General features: G+C 43.4%; 1 protein-coding gene across 2 annotated transcripts in view; it reads right to left on the reverse strand.

Annotated features, from left to right (window-relative positions):
* FNDC1 (fibronectin type III domain containing 1) overlaps positions 1–16051 on the reverse strand; it is a 99235-nt gene that overhangs the window by 1247 nt on the left and 81937 nt on the right. For both annotated transcript variants that reach the window (XM_026505152.4, XM_044386457.3), the window contains exons 17-22: positions 15215–15445; positions 12296–12404; positions 7645–7724; positions 5112–5141; positions 4254–4415; positions 2404–2526 (exon numbers count right to left, since the gene is read on the reverse strand). In XM_026505152.4, coding sequence (XP_026360937.3) covers positions 2404–2526; positions 4254–4415; positions 5112–5141; positions 7645–7724; positions 12296–12404; positions 15215–15445 — 735 coding nt within the window. The remainder of the gene's footprint in view (positions 1–2403; positions 2527–4253; positions 4416–5111; positions 5142–7644; positions 7725–12295; positions 12405–15214; positions 15446–16051) is intronic.

Below are 16051 nucleotides of genomic sequence, written 5' to 3' on the forward strand. Positions count from 1 at the left end.
TCTATGTCCTTTCCCCACACTGTGCCCTGAATAGCCCCTGCTTCCCTCTGGCAGCCCCTGAATTGTGTACTTTTATAATAACCTGGTAGGTAGTCTAGTAAGTAAAATGTTTCTCTGAGTCCATGAGCCGCTCTTGCAAATTAATCGAACCCAAGAAGGGGGCAGTAGGAACCTCTAATATGTGACCAATAGGTCAGACGCCCAATGGCACTCTGGACGTGTGACGCGCACCTGAAGTTGGTGGGCGGAGGGCATCGGTCTTGTGGGACTGAGCCCTTAACCTGTGTGATCTGACGCCACCTCTGGGTATAGTGTCAGGACAGACTTGAACCATAGGACACCCCGCTGGTGTCTGAGAATCGCTATTGGTATGAGGGGCAACCCACACATGGTATTGGTGTCACAATGGTAGCATCAAAAGTGCCCGAACCACAAGAAAAAATTCTCATCCTCAGAACCTTCGTTCAGACAGAAGACCTCTGAGAAACTGTTCTCCCAAGAAACACTACCATTTCTATGTAGGGTCGCAAGAATCCCTGGGGTTTCTACCACACATGATTTGGGGGGATAATCCAGTCCCCACAGGTGTGTGACACAGGTGGGAAAGCGTGTTCATTAGTGCCCTATTTCTCTCTCTCCACAAAAGAAGATCATTGTAGCTGCTCTCTGTGGAGCACTCCCTGCAGGGCGAACAACTGTCAGCAAGATTCCCACCTGCTCCTCACAGCACTTAGGGCCTCGCGACTCGCCTAGAACCTCAAGCCTCCAGGTTTAATTCTTGAAGTCTGGCTTTTAGATCTTTCAGGTAAACCTCTCAAAGGAAAGAATGCTATAGCATTTTTGAGCAGTTCTCCCTTCAAGTAACTGAGGTCCCCAGGCTGTTCAAAAAAATTTTGGCAACTCCTCTTTGGCCCTGTTTACTCCTGCCAGACGAAAGGATACGCGCCATCCTACCAGTGAGCAGCTGAAGAGGGAGCACCTCTGCTCAGAACCAAAACCATGACCACAGTCACAGAAACAGTAAAATATAAACAATGCATAGTAACCCTGGATCAATGCAAGATCCTGAATAAAGGAAGAAATGTGATATATTTTGTATACCAATTGTGATGGTTAATTTTATGTGTCAATGGGGCTAGGCCATGGTACCCAGATATTAAGCCAAATATTATTCTAAAGGTTTCTGTAAAAATATTTTTAGACGAGGTGCACCTTTAAATTACCAGACTTAGAGTAAAGTAAGTGACTCTCTATAATGTGGGTGGGTCTCATCCAATCAGTTGAAGGCCCTCACAGGAAAAGTTTAACCTCCCTGACAAAGTGGGCATTCTTCCAGTAGATTGCCTTCAGACTCAAACTGTAACCCAGACTCTTAGCTGGGTCTCCAGCCTGCTCTGCAGATTTTGGACTTGCCTGCCTCTATAATCATATGAGCCAACTCCTTAGGACACCTTTCTCCCCATCTCTCTCTCTCTCTCTCTCTGGTTCTGTTTCTCTGGAGAATTCTGACTAATACACTTACTTTCCTGTTCTGTGTATTTTAATCTATCTTAATTCTTTGAAAACGGGTAATCTGTGTTTATCAGCCTATGGTATTTTTTTTTCCAAATTAAAAAAGTTGATAGAACATCTCATGTCTTAAAACTGCCAGATGACTGACTAAGAGTTGAGTGTGTAATGGAAACAGTGCTGGACTTTATTCAGTTGTTCTATTTTTTTTGTTTTGGCAGTTGAGGGAGTTAGTAGCATAGTGCACGTTGTTAACATTTGAGATTAGTATTTTTGTTCTCACCCTGTGATACCATAATGAAATAGTTACTACGTCACCTCCTGAAGTATATGATAAGCTATGGCCAGTCTGTATGTTTGTTTACCTTTCCTTCTCTACACCTGTTTTCTTGCTGTCCTCTGCCCGGAAGACTAATCTCCGCATGTCTAGGTTTCTTAATGACTCAGCCCAGTATCCACTCCTTCTTTCCTGACAGCCTCAAGTAGCCTGCCTTGCTTGAACTCAGACAGTGACTACAGTCTGCACAATTACCTCACAATAGGGCAACTATGTGACAGAACTCCTGTCATTATCTGTATTTTAAGTCATTCACTCTCAGTTACCTTTTACATGTCTATTTTCTCTTCCCAGTTATGGAGCAGGGAAGAGATTTTTCTAAGAGTAGGGACAAGATCTTATATTCCTTTGTGTCCCCGCCTCTCCTGGGTTCTCCGAATTCCAGCACATGGTTGGAATATTTTGATGGTTCCTTATTTATATGATTCAAAATGCTGTCTTTAAAACATCTATCTTTAAAAGGTGAACAAAAGAGAGCGCGATAGTGATCTCCTCCTTATATTACCCTTCCTCTCCCAACCCCCAGGGTAGTTTAATCAGGCCTCTGTTTGAATTACCTTGAATGGTAGGGAGAGCTTCTACGTAGGACTGAGGCCCGGTTCTTCCATCAAGGTGTGAATCCACAAACTGGCAATGATCTTCACCTCTTCCCCAGCTGTCCCCAATGCTGTAGAATGTGTCTGCATAAGGGAATATCACGGGTTAGTGACTGGTCAAAAAATGTACACCTTTTTTAAGAATTTGCACAAGCTTTGGAGACCATTTGAATTGGGTACTTAAACTCAGTGTGTCATACTTTCCATGTTGGAAAAAGAGTGATAATGGCACCAACATCAAAGTGTTGTAAGGATTCAGTAAGATCATGTATGCTAAATACTTAAGTCCTCAATAAGCGGAAACTATTAATATTATAGGAAGTTTCAGCCTATAAATGGTAGGCCTCTTTACTCCTTGGTTTTAAAAAAGGAATAGATGAAACTGTAATAGGGGTATATTATGAAATAATTACAAAAGGCATGAAGATCTGTGAAAAATAGAAGAACCTATTTTCATACATAACTAGAAGTAGGGTGTGTGTCTGTGGCATAAGCTGCTGTCCATGGTCCTGAACCACAGCTGCACAGTAGGGCAGTTGTTTCTGTAGACCCTGGGATACTGGAGCTGGCTGTGTAATTTCTGCCAGGAATTCTGATGCAGAGGAGGTAAAGCACAATGGTGGGAGAGAAAAGAAAGAGCAGAGAGAAACAGACAGACAATAGGTGTTGGGAGAGACATATACACTGAGAAATTGCCAGAGTGGAGAATGGTAGGGAAGAATTTGTTTTGACACAATGTCTTAATTTTTTTAAAAACATCTTATTTATTTAGTTGACAGAAAGAGAGAGAGAGAGCATAAGCAGGGGGAGCAGGAGAGGGAGAAGCAGGCTGCCTGTTGAGCAGGAAGCCCCATGTGGGGCTTGATCCTAGGACCCTGGGATCATGACCTGGGCCAAAGGCAGATAGATGCTTAATCGACTGAGCCACCCAGGTGCCCTGACATTGTCTTTAAATGATCACCACAAGCGAGAAAAAAATCTATAGCAGCCGAGGAAAAGTTTTCAAAATATATGTACTAAAAAATTAAAAGTGTACAAGTTTTAAAAATGAAAAACAGATTTGTGTGGTGGGGGAATCAAAGCCAGCTGGATAGAGACGGCATTTTGAAATCTAGTAGTTCAAGGTGCTCGTGGTATTCTTTGTTTTAACCCCCTACCATAATGGAAACAATGTCATTTTTATTCAGACACAGGAAAAGTAATACTGACACGTTTCACCATCTACATTTTTTCTTCATAAAGGTGTGGCAATGGCAAGGACAGGAGTGGGGGGTGGGATCTTTTCCTTTATACTACTAGCTTACACTCATACCTAGTGTTATTGAATTAATGGCAAAGAAAATTGGCCTTTACATTTCTAACAGAATTTTGGACCTCATTTCTAAAATGTAGTGGATTTTTAAAAATTATATATCTAATTAAAATAATACATATTATATATAAAATCATATATAACTAAACCTTATTATTAATATTTATTATTTAATAAATATTAAAATAAAATGAAAATGAAAAATTATATATAAAAATAAAATAATTATATATAACATACAAATATTATATATAGTGATATATAATAATTACATATATTAAAAACTAAAATAAAAATTATATATATATTTCTGGGTGTCAAAGTAAAAACTAGTAACTCCAAAGTAGAGCCTGAAAAACTGATTTGTGTTTGAGCCACAGTGAGATATAATGGGTCCACAGCTCAAATACATTCCGATGCACCTACTATGTCAAGCTAGTACTCGGTAAGAGAAAACATTTCCATACCTTCCCTTACCACGCCATTCTTAAAGACCTACCTTTCAGATTGTCACTGAGGTAGATCTTATACCGCAGTGAATTACAAAGAACAACTCCCACGAATTTTCTATACCATGTCCGCTTCACATACTGCCGGCCGTGGCAGTCGGTGTAGCTAGGGTCATGTTTGAAAGTAAATGGGATCCAGATGGGCTCACCACCTTGACAACACAAGACACACTCTCTCAGTCATGGCATTCCACGATGTTTATTCTCACGCAAAGTATCAGAGAGTTTGACTGATTCATCAGCCCTTCCCCTCCTCTCAGGGCTTTTCTCACCTCCCCAGTGGGCACTCTTTCCCTCACTCCCCTTCTTTCTTGGCACTGAAGTACAATTGAGGAGCTCCTTTTACCTGAACATATTTATTTACATTTCTATAAGGGATTCTTGAAGTAAGAAAAAGCCTTTAAGCTTTAAGGAAAATAAGATGTAACGGCATATTTGATCTTTTGGGATATGCCATCCTAGCTGCCCCTTCCAGAAGTCCCTCAGCATAGACTCACTGTTCTCATCACTCCTAAGACCTGTCTTGAACTTAAGAAATAGGTCTTTCACAGTTTGTTTGAAATACAAAGTAAAAATCTCTTGTATGTTTAATGCGTTTTGCTACCTTTTCAGCCATTTAAAATATTCAAAGGGATTATGTAAATAAATTATGGTCCTATAAAAAATTCCCAGATCATTCTTTTCCCTAGATCAGGATAAAGGGGTCAAGGAAACCAAGGAAGTTGTCATTAAGTCATAAAAATGCAAAAATGGTCTAGCATTTCTACTTGTGAGCAATCATAGCAATCTCATAGTCAATATCCAACTTGATTACTAGAACGTCAAGTTTGTCAAGAAGAGAAACTTACCTGGTGGCCTCACAACAAGCAGAGGATTGTCTGTAAATGAAAAAGAAATAATTGACTTCACTATCCTATTTCACAGCCATGCAATTGTTGAAATGTTTATTGTGGCGGAGAGAGCTAACCAAAGAGCCCCCTGGAATAGATACAAATACAGCTTATTCAAGCGATGCCAATGTTTTCCTTAGTTTTCATTTTCTAAGCATTTCCTTCTGAAAAATATCCTTTTCTAGTTAAACTGCCTCGCTATTTATACAGAAGTTGTGGGTCAATATAGTCAGATTTTGATTTGGGGTATGACAGAATAATTCAATACTCGTTGTTTTTAAAAGATGTGTCTATCTTGAGAAAACAGTTTGGTGGGTTCTCAAAAAGGTATCCATACACCTGGTCTATGATCTGTCCATTCCACTCCCAAGTATTTAGCTGAGAGGCATTAAAACACATGTCTGAGCAAACACTCGTACATGAATGTTCACAGTAGTTTTATTTGTAATAGCCAAAATAATAAATCTTTGTAGAAAAAAAGAAAATATGGAACTAGCTTTTAAGGAATTCTGTTTTAGAAAAAATTCATTTTTATAAAATGACATGGGCCATTCTTTTTTTTTTTTTTTTTTTTTTAAATTATCATGGAGTAAGATTACTTGTTTAGGGTAAGTATCTAGTGAGTTTCAACACATGCATTGATTCATGGAACCCTAACTACAATCAAGATACAGAATATTTCCATCCCCCAAATCTCCCTTGAGCTGCCCCTTTGGGGTAGCAAGAATTGGGTCTTTGTACAGACCATTCATTTACTCCCACAGAAGAGTGACCCCCCAGTAGCTGTCAGTGTAAACACTTGTTTTGCTCTCCTGCTCTTAAGTTTCAAGAGTCTGCTGAAAAAATCTCAAATGCTCCAGGGTGGAGGGGAGGGGAACGCACAGAACGACGACACAACACAAACAACATGGAAAGCGGACCCCGTGCTGCAACCTGTGCTCACACATGCATTTACTTCAGGTATTTTTATGTGTGGCAAGTGCCATAATTCAATTACCTGATAATTTTCTGCTGTTAACCTAACCACTCACAGCAGGGTTGTGCAAAGTGAAGAAGAAACTCGAACAAACTGACTGAATAGAGTGAAGACGGCCAGAGCAAATAATTGTCAAGTTTCAAGTAATTGTCAAATTGTCAATTTCTGACAATTGTCCATTGTCAGATGAGTGAGGATATCCCGGGAGCTGACGGTAAAAGAGGTCTGTGTGGGGGCCCCTGGAGTGCCCTCACCCACCCTTTGCAGGCCGTAAAGGATAGGGTAGGATCATGGTGGGGTTTTGCTTGGGAGGGGGGAGTAGCAGAGAGCTGTCTCTTCCAATTCATACTGTAGTCTCAGAAATTACGTTTATATTTCTTTTCTCAGATTTCAGGCCAATTTCTTGAAAGCTTTCTAGATTTGAATTATTTTTTTTTTCTACAGACTTTTATTCATGTTAATTTTGGTAGTCGCCAAAGGTCCGTTCTCTTTTTAGGAAAGGTAGCCATGAACATAGACATGTTCCCTATTTTAGCAAATTAACCCTTGAAAATGGTTTTCTTTGACTCTTTCTTAATTACTAATGAGGAACACACTTCTTAAATGAAAAAATGAAAACACTTTTGCGGTCCTTTGCCAACATTTCCAATATGAAGCATATTCTCGCAGAAGGTTTTTTTTCCCCCTTATTGTGATTAGGTAGATTTCAAAGCATCACACTTAAAAGTATCTGCCAATGATCAGTGTTCTGGGATTAAGCTATATGTGGGAAATAATCCAAATAGAAGTTAGAGCAACTTAAGTGCACAACTGGTCCGGCTGGACCTCTGAAGGTGGCCTGGCTTAGAGGCATAGGGACCAGCTCTCAGTGTGGCTTCCTATGTGGAGAGGCTGTTCACCCAGGACAAAAAAGGAAAGGCTGTCACCACAGCCAGCTCTGGGCATACTGCTTCAGACCATGACCACAGGAGCATCTTACAGAGGGCTGGAGAGCTCTGTATGCCAGTGCAGGGCCATCGTCCGAGTAACACTGCTTGTAAGACTGGATAGTATTCTAATGAAACTCTCCATATTAGGACATCTTTGTCTCCTAGTAAAAGAACAATCTTCGAGACCTGACTAATTGGAAGAAGCAAATGCCTCTCAGACCACATGACATTTATGTTCTTCAGCTGTTTGTAATAAAAAAAAATTAGCTCTGCAACTAAATCTTTTACAGAGAGATTCAAACTTATCTTTCCCACATGGTTGAAAACTAGATTTTTTCCTTTCATTGGAATGTGACCTTTCCACTTTCCAGGCAGTTCCAATGAAGATTACTTTTAATTTTATTATCCAGATTTTAACACAGCACAAAGAAAACGATGTTTATTTTATGAAGTGATTTCCAATATGAACTCACTAAATAGAAAAGTAAGGACTTTACTTCTTCAGTTTCTATTCTATTGTAGTCATGATTCCAAATTATTTGTCTTTGAGAAAAGGAAAAAAACGAGAATGTTAAGATGCAGATACCTGATTCTGTAACAAATGAGACCGAAGGGCTGATGGGTCCGTAGCCATGGGGATTTTTGGCTTGAACTTTAAAATAATACCTGGAATTGGAAGAAAAGATTTTTTTTGAAAGAGAAGCTTGTTTAATTTCTGTGTAGTAAGACAGATTCCCAAACTATTGAGCACTGACTCTGTGGCAGGTTTTGAGTGTTATTTCGTAACAAATGCATACATTGCCGCTATTCATATTTTTTCTGAATTTTCTCATTTTTCAATAACTTTTCAAAATAATACAATTCACAGCATTGATGAATGTGGCTGATGGCAGCAGAAGGAGCATACCGGGGAAATAAGCCACGTAGAGAGCGTTATGTTCCTTAGGGCATTAAGGCTGCTTGGCCCCACGCAGCCTCACCCCTGGACGGATGCCCCTCCCATCCTGCTCTTGTCCCACCTGAGTTCCACAGCTCAAGACGGAGACGCTGGAGCAGCAAGACACTTCCAGAGCAAAATTCAAACTTAACCTAATTCTTGTCACTGGACTCCATGTGAAAAAGCAGGATGTTTGACCCAGTAATGATGCAACTATTGTTGGCGGAACGAAGGCGAGCCAGTCCCGAGGTTGGCCTCCTCAGTGCAACAAACATGACAATGATATTTTGGGCGCGTGACAAGTGCTATGGTTGGCTTTAAAAGTCACTGAGTTTCGAGCTTCTGGGCCTCCAGGAAAGAGAAGCAAGTCCAAGAAGGGGAAGTGGAAAAGGCCGGGAGAGGTTTTACTGTCGAATTTATCCTTGTCTTGGAACAGAGAATGTACTCGCTTGCCTAGAGGGAGACTAATAGGCTGAGTGGGTGGGGAGTCCCCAAACATCTTGCTCTGTGCTCTTATGAACTATAGGACAAAAAGTGGTGGTTAAATAATACTAGAGACCAACACCGCAGCTGCGACCCACTACAGCCACTGTTCATCTCCGTGTTTCCTTGACCTCTGGGACACCAGGCATTATCTGTGCTCTCGACGTCCTGAGCTACTTACAGGTGAAGAAGAGGGTAAGAAACCCCAGTAGGGGTGGCTCTCTGCCATTTCAGAGAGTTCCCGACAAGACTTTTCCTATGTCAGCCTTGGCACACAGACAGGTTCTATGCACTAATTAAAACGCACTAAATTTTCAAAAGGTGAATTATTTATTCGGAGAGCAAAGGCGTATGTCTGTTACACCCCTGTCCTAGCGCCAAGCCTCCAGAGCTCCTGAGATCACCACGGGAGCCTCAGGCTTCCCGGTTACACAGAAATATTTGACTTTGGGTTTGATTAAACAGAGAGCAAAGAAAGGCTCATTTGGTAAATTTAGTCTTCTTTTCAGCCTTTCAAGAAAGTCATTCACATCTCATTTAGAAGAGAATCCTTTTTAAATTTCATTTTTTTAAAAAAAGATATGCACAATTAAGAACATATGAGTTTCCAAATCTCAATTCACTCAGCAGTCTGTGTTTTCCCAATTATGCATACTTTTATTCAGTGGTTATGGAGTTATTTAAGGCAAAATTCTGCAGGCAGTGGGTTTGGCATACGTCAGTGATATTGGTCAAATTTTACAGATACTTTTTTTTTTCCTTAAAAAGGGAAATCAAAACCCAAGGAATGACACATCCTCAGAGGCTACATGAGACATTTCTGCTGAACATTTCTTAAGCCATTATCGAGTGGTCCTGACACCAGTTCCCAAGGTCCACAGAGGGACTCACAGCTCTACAATTGTGGAGAGGGTACAGGATGCCCGACCGGTCTGATTCCTTCACTGTACCAATTCTGTCTCCCCACTGAAACCCAAGTGTTCTCCTCTACTTTCTCTGTCCTGTCCTCCAACAAAGCCCACATGGCCCAATTCCAAAGACATACTTCCATTTGAACCTCACCTAATGTGTCAAAGCAAATTTAAATGCATGAAGCTGAAAAACATAAAATTATGGGGAAAAAGTAAGGTTCCTATTTTCCAAACCACATTAAACTTCTTCTAGAAACTAAAATATCTCATACTATGACCAGTCTCTGTCTCACCCAAGTAACAAGAGCGATCCATGCCTTGCCTTCATACATAAGCTCTTGGCACCTTCTTTTGAATAACACCCCCCCCCCCAGTCTCAATTCTTGTGCTTTGAAGTATGGATGAAATATGCAGATTCCAGAAAGTGGTCTGGGACTGAGTTGGGTGAACAAGGCGGGCAATCCCTAGATAAAGTCAAATACAAAATTCTGTCTGGTGTCTTTCATTCCGGCTCATCTTGAGGGGAGTGACTTCTTGTGTTTCCTACAGGGATTCTGAGGTGGGTTCCTGAGAAGCCCCGAGGACAGTGCTAACAACTGGGACACGCAGCCTCTGTGGAAGAAGGACGTGGACCACTAAGGTGGGCCCACTAGAGATGTTCTGCATCAGAGTAACGCAGGGAAACAATGAGCATCCTTACATTAGGCTGTTCACAGGGGTTTTGAGGAAATCTGTGTCGAGGAGCCGCGAGTGCTCCGTGCCCCCGCCAGTGCCCTCCATGGGAAGCAGGAATAATTAAGCAGGCATCCCAGAGAGAAGGCTACAGTAGCACCTGCTGTTCCCTGCCTGGCTATCAGGGCACTGAATGTAGGTGGAGGGTAGGACAGAAGGCACAAGGGACTCCCAATGGCTCTGGGACCAGCCTGTCCAGCCTCCTCTCTTTCTCCTGCTCCCGCCATCCTGGCCTCCTTTCCTTCCTAGAACACACCAGGCTGTCGGACATCCTTTCTGCCAGAACAACTTGGCCTTACCCTATCCACCTTCTCCAAGTTCACCACTGCTTATCTATTTCTCCAGGGAAGCTCACCTGACCACCCCACCCCCTCCCCACAAGCTTAGGAAAAAAGTCTCGCTCCGGATATTGACTGGTCAAAGTTTATATTTATGCTGTTGCTGAACGATCTGTCTCTACCAAAGTGTGAGCTCCGTGAGGACCGGGCCATGGCGTATTTATAGCCCACCTCCCGGACCCTACTCCACTCCCTCCACCCCCTCACCCTCCTGCTCCGAATCCCCGCTCTACCCTCAGTGCGTCACCTGGTGACGTACGTACAGAGGGAGTTGTGGGCGCTCCTCCATACCTGCTGGAAGAATGAATACACCTTCTCTTACATAACCATTCCTTGACATTCAAAACTCAAGATCAGCCTGGCAGCAAAAGTTGTAGAAAGAACATTGGCCGGTGAGGGGGGGCGGCGGGCACGGGGCAGTCAGGAGATGGGGATTCAAATTCTACCACAAGGAACTACGCAGCAAAAGCTCTCCAGTGCCTCTCTTAGTGGTGGGATACTGAGGCTGTGCTGGGGAAGCACCGTCAGTCCACACACAATAAAGAAAGTCGGGTGTCGACTCCACTGTCTTAAATCTGTTGCTTTTGTTTGCTTTAACTAATTCATGTTTCCTCACTATTAGGGAAAAACAAAGAAAGTGCTTTCTCAGGTTCCTGTTTTGCTCCTTGCTTTTTACTTGCCAAATCCTCAAATTGATAATAGTTTGTGAACGCTTAGCTCAGGGAAGCCCACACAGCACCTCCAATGCCCTGAGGAAAATTCTCAGCTAGTTCAGAAGTGTCCCAGTACCCAAGGCTATTAACTAGTTTCTATCCGCTTTGGCACATTTCTGTTTAAAGAGAGTGTTTTGTTTCAACCTTCTCCAGGTTCGTCTAATTATACAGGAAATGAGAGACCTCTCAGACCCACAGACACGTCATTTAGAGCTCTTTGCTCCCTAAAGATTGGGTTTGATATGACCGTGGGATGCTGGACTCATTTGCACGGGCTTGAGAGAGATAATCATTAAATATTCAAGAATCCTGCAGGCCCACTGGGAGCCTGGAATTGGCCATGGTGGGAGTGTTCACGCTACAGAAAATGGTAAGCACCATAAACCAGGGACTTGTTTCCCCAGAGAGCTGGTTTACACGCACACTATGCCTGACCCTCACCTGCTTGGCCCTTTGCCCATTGTCACCCACCAGGAAAGCTTTCCTGATGATCATTGCTATCAAAACCAGATAGTGTGAAAGAGGAAATGCAGTCACTCTCTTTGTAACCGTGGGAACAAGTTTTGTAGATTTCACACTGAGCGTCACAAACTCTGGCTCCCAGAGGGGCCTCTGGCCAGCCAGCCACTGCCCAGTTTAGGAAGACATGTCTGTAACCTTATTAACGTGTAAAATGCATCTTTCTAGATGGTCTGAACTTCCACATCGTAGAGTGTGAGCACCAGTTCACTAATGTGTTCAGCGATTGCTGCCCCACCGAGGCTACATATGAAGGCTGTGCTCCTAACGCGGCCCCCTGGGTGCCTGCACATGCATCCGAGTCCCTTCGACACACAGAGCAACCTTTCTTTCCCCAACAGTCGGTAGTGTTTAGTCTCTGAAACGTTGGTAACAAGATATAAACACAATAGACTAACAACTCTAATAGATACAGTAATTTCTTTTAAGAGACATATAATGACATTGGTGGGTATTCATTGATATTCCATGAGAAGTAAACAGACACTACACAAGAAATCATAAAACCTTTTCATCATTCTCTTCATGTTCAACCCGAGGATACCCGTGACCAGGCACACAGGTTCCCCCCCCACCTATCTCTTTAATGATTGACACATCGTACCTTGTGTTTGGCTTCAGGTTCTCAATGGGCAAATGAGTTACTGAGGAAGCTTGAGTGGACCACTTGTTCCTAATGAAGTCTTCGTAGGATGCACTGTAAACCAGGTAACCTGCAAGTGGAGATACAGAAGGACCACTGAGCGTCGAGGAACCACATCATCCAAGAGATATGCCCGATGGAGCAGGATGGGGAGGAGGCCATAGCACAGAGGCTTTGCTGTCTGAGGGAAAAGTTCCAGAACGGGAGCAAGCTGCATGTCGCGTCTGGATGGGTATAACATCGGTACCTGCTGGTGAATGCCGATGTGGATAACAAAATTAAACATACTTCCTGACAACTGCTGGTTCCCTACTTCTCTTCCTTCTCCATATCTTCCACATTTCTTGGCTTCTTCACGTCCTCGGAACTAATCACCTTGACTGACCTTGACAGCGCAGAGAAAAAGGTGGCAGAAGAAAAAGCAGTGACCTCCGCACAAGTATTTAAGAATTTCCTGGCAGAGATATATACAATTGTCCTTACATGAAATGACAAAACTGTTGATGGTGAATGCTGTGTGTGTGCATGTGTGTGCGTGTGTGTGTGTGTGCACGTGCGTGCACACGCCCGCGTGTGTGGGACTGAAAGACTCCAGACTCGCAGTGGTCTCCTCACCCAACTGGTCAAGGCTTTCCTTTGATGGCTAGTTGTTGAATATCTGTGCCTGCCCTTGACCTCGATGTCTAGCGACAGCAGTCAGGCCATGTCTTCTGCCTTCTCTGCTATGAAGGGACCCCAGCAGGCCCTGACACTTGCTCAGCCTTCAAGGAGGCTTCAGGAGGCCAGTGAAGTCATGGCTCACGCACCCTCCACAGTCTCCTATGTTACACACAGAGGAAGAAAACGTCCATCAGGCCTTTCCCATGTGCCAAACACTCTAAATACATTCAACCAAGCTTTATTTTGATTCACTCTCCTGCTCCTAGCATGTAGGCATCGCTATCCCCGTTTTGACACATGGGAAAATGGAGTCTTAGAGGTTAAAGCATGAGATGAAGCTGAAGAAGCACAGAACAGAGAAATACGCAGTGCCCTTAGTGTTGCTTTTCATTCTAAAAGAAAGGGGAAGACATTACAGGGCAGCACAACCAGACTGTCTTCTATGCCTCCCTCCGGAGCCCAGTGAAATGGGTCAGGTAGGGGGTGTGGATCAGGTGGCCCAGCCAGCCAGCTACTGTAATATCCAAGTGACAGGTGGCAAGAGCTCAGGTAAATCTGGTCATTAATGGAGAGAACGGATGGGTTCATGAGAAACCTGGAAGGCAAAACTGATAGGATTCAGTGATGAATTGAAAATGGTGGGGGAAATTAAAGAAGATTTGAAGATAATCCCATGCTTACAGAAATGAGGTGGGGAGAGGGGTCATTCTCTGAGACAGGAAACACGCATGGGCAGGTTCGGGAATCAGAGGGATCAGGAGTTTGGTTTTGGATATGCTGAGTCTGAGATGCTCTGGAGACATCCTGGGGATGATATCAAATGCCCATCTGGTTTTAGTGTTTGAAGCTCAGAGGAGAGGCAGGCCTAGCCTCAAGCTATCAATCAATGACTCATCTCCAGGATGAATTAAAACCATGTTCCTGGGTGAGATCCTGGAGGGAGAGAAGATGGAGCAAAAAGGAAAGAGGAGTTGGGACCAAGCCTTGAGAAGTTCCAACATTTAATGCTGGAGCAAAGCAGACAAGCCTGTGAGAGAGATTCAGAGGTTGAGAGAATCAAGTTATAAGTCAAGGAGGAGGAGAAGGTCAACAGCATTGAATGTATCGAAGAGTCAAGCTAATTTATTTAGCAACCTGTGACTGCTGATTACTTTCACAGGAGCGATTTTGGTGACATAAAGAGAGTGGATTAGAGCCACACAGCTAACCAACAGGCACACCAGAAGCAGAAGCAGGTAGGCTGGGCTCCATAGCCCTTTCCACACTGTTCCCTGGAGGAGTTCATTATTCTCTTTTTCAACAAATATTGTGTGAGAACTCGTGAAGGGATGCTGCTCCCTTCACAGGGTTTCCTCCTCCTCTGGTAACAGCGACATCAGTCATGAGCGCTTTCAGTGATGCTATAGGTAACAACAGCTGGTGCTCAATGTGGTCTGTTGTTCTTCCTGCATATTGTAGGGTTGTCCTGCGCTGGAATGTTCCATGGTCATCAATTTAGCAGGCACAGCTTTAAATTGGGAATGCCCAAGTGCCTATAAATACCTCATCCATATTATTTATGCTAGGGGCATGGGTACCTGTGATTGGGGCACAGAGGTTTGGTTTCAGACGAGGTGTAGGGTATATGATGATGTGATGATACCAAATTCTCCAGGGAGCTTTGGACGGCTTGGGATTCATATTAACAAGAGCACATGGTTCAGAAACATACCCCCTACAGGATAATACAGGAATCTCATCTCAGTTAAGTGCAGAGGCAGAGTCTTGATCCCAGGGTTGACTCTTCCACAGGGCACTGCACATTAGGAGGTCTTTCAGCACCTGTGCTGCAGGATCTGACCTTACAAGTGGCTATGTGGACTCCGTGGCCATTTGTGGGATTACAGAATGTTAGAGATGTAATCATATTTTGCATAGGAAGAAACCAAAGTCCAGAGAGATGAAGTAGCTAGTTCAAGGTCATACAAACCAATGTGGGACTAAGATTCAGGACTTTTGTCTTCCACCCAGTACTCTTCATGCTACTTCACAAGGCTTCTCTTGTGGCCTATTTTTCATCCTTTTGAAAGGAGGCATTTGCACTCATCCACCCAATCCAATCCATCCATCCATCCATCCATCCATCCATCCATCCACTTATCCATCATCTATCCATCCCCTACAGTCTGCATTTTCCACCTACAGATCAATGAGGACTCTGAGCACCTGCCTTGGACACACCTGTTACCACATCTCCTGGGGTGGCTTTGTCCCAGTCCACAATGACAAATGAGTGGCAGCCTTCCATAGCGACCACAGTGATGTTGCGGGGGGGATGCTGAGGAGGCAGGTCACTCTTCCTCATGTCATTTGGAATGATTTCATCCAGGCTATCCACTTGAAAGTGGTCCAGAGCATCAGTCAGAGAACACGGGGCCGATGGGTCTTTATTTAGGTATGTCACATAAGGAGCTGGAAAAGAAGAGAGACAGCCAATTGTATTGTTGAAAGCTTTCTCTAGAAGCAGAAACATAATGTCTGCTCCATACAGCAGACTTACCATTCAGTCTTTCTCCGCCAGACAGAGAATCCAGTGCCCTCAGCCCTGATGCTAAACTCAGAAACGCTCCCTTAGCTCTCCTTAATGCACCCACGCATTTACATCTTCCAATCTGGTAGTTTCAAAAGATCCTGTTGCCCCATCAACATCAATGACTACGTCTTCAAAGTAATTTTGAAAGACCCCCAAACTATAATTCAGTGTAGTATAAGTCTGCAGCGCTCTGCTGTTTGTATGCCCAGACACTTGGCAAGGTATGAATCAAGCCCAGCTGACACTTAACTAGAGCTCTCGTGGCACCGTTCACTCCCTAGACTGTCTTGGAACCAGAAAAAAAATACCCCGATCAGGAAGTACAGCTTCTAGCCTCCAGTCCTGGATGGCCTTCCCTAGAGCTTCAGGGATACCCATAACCATCTGGGATATTTGCATAAGGCCAGCCCTGGACGCCTTTACAACATTACTGCGAAGTACAATACAGCTACTCACATTTATGGACAGATTCAAGTTTTTCTACA

The sequence above is a fragment of the Ursus arctos genome, unplaced genomic scaffold, assembly GCF_023065955.2.
Source record: "Ursus arctos isolate Adak ecotype North America unplaced genomic scaffold, UrsArc2.0 scaffold_13, whole genome shotgun sequence".
In the NCBI taxonomy this organism is placed as follows: domain Eukaryota; kingdom Metazoa; phylum Chordata; class Mammalia; order Carnivora; family Ursidae; genus Ursus; species Ursus arctos.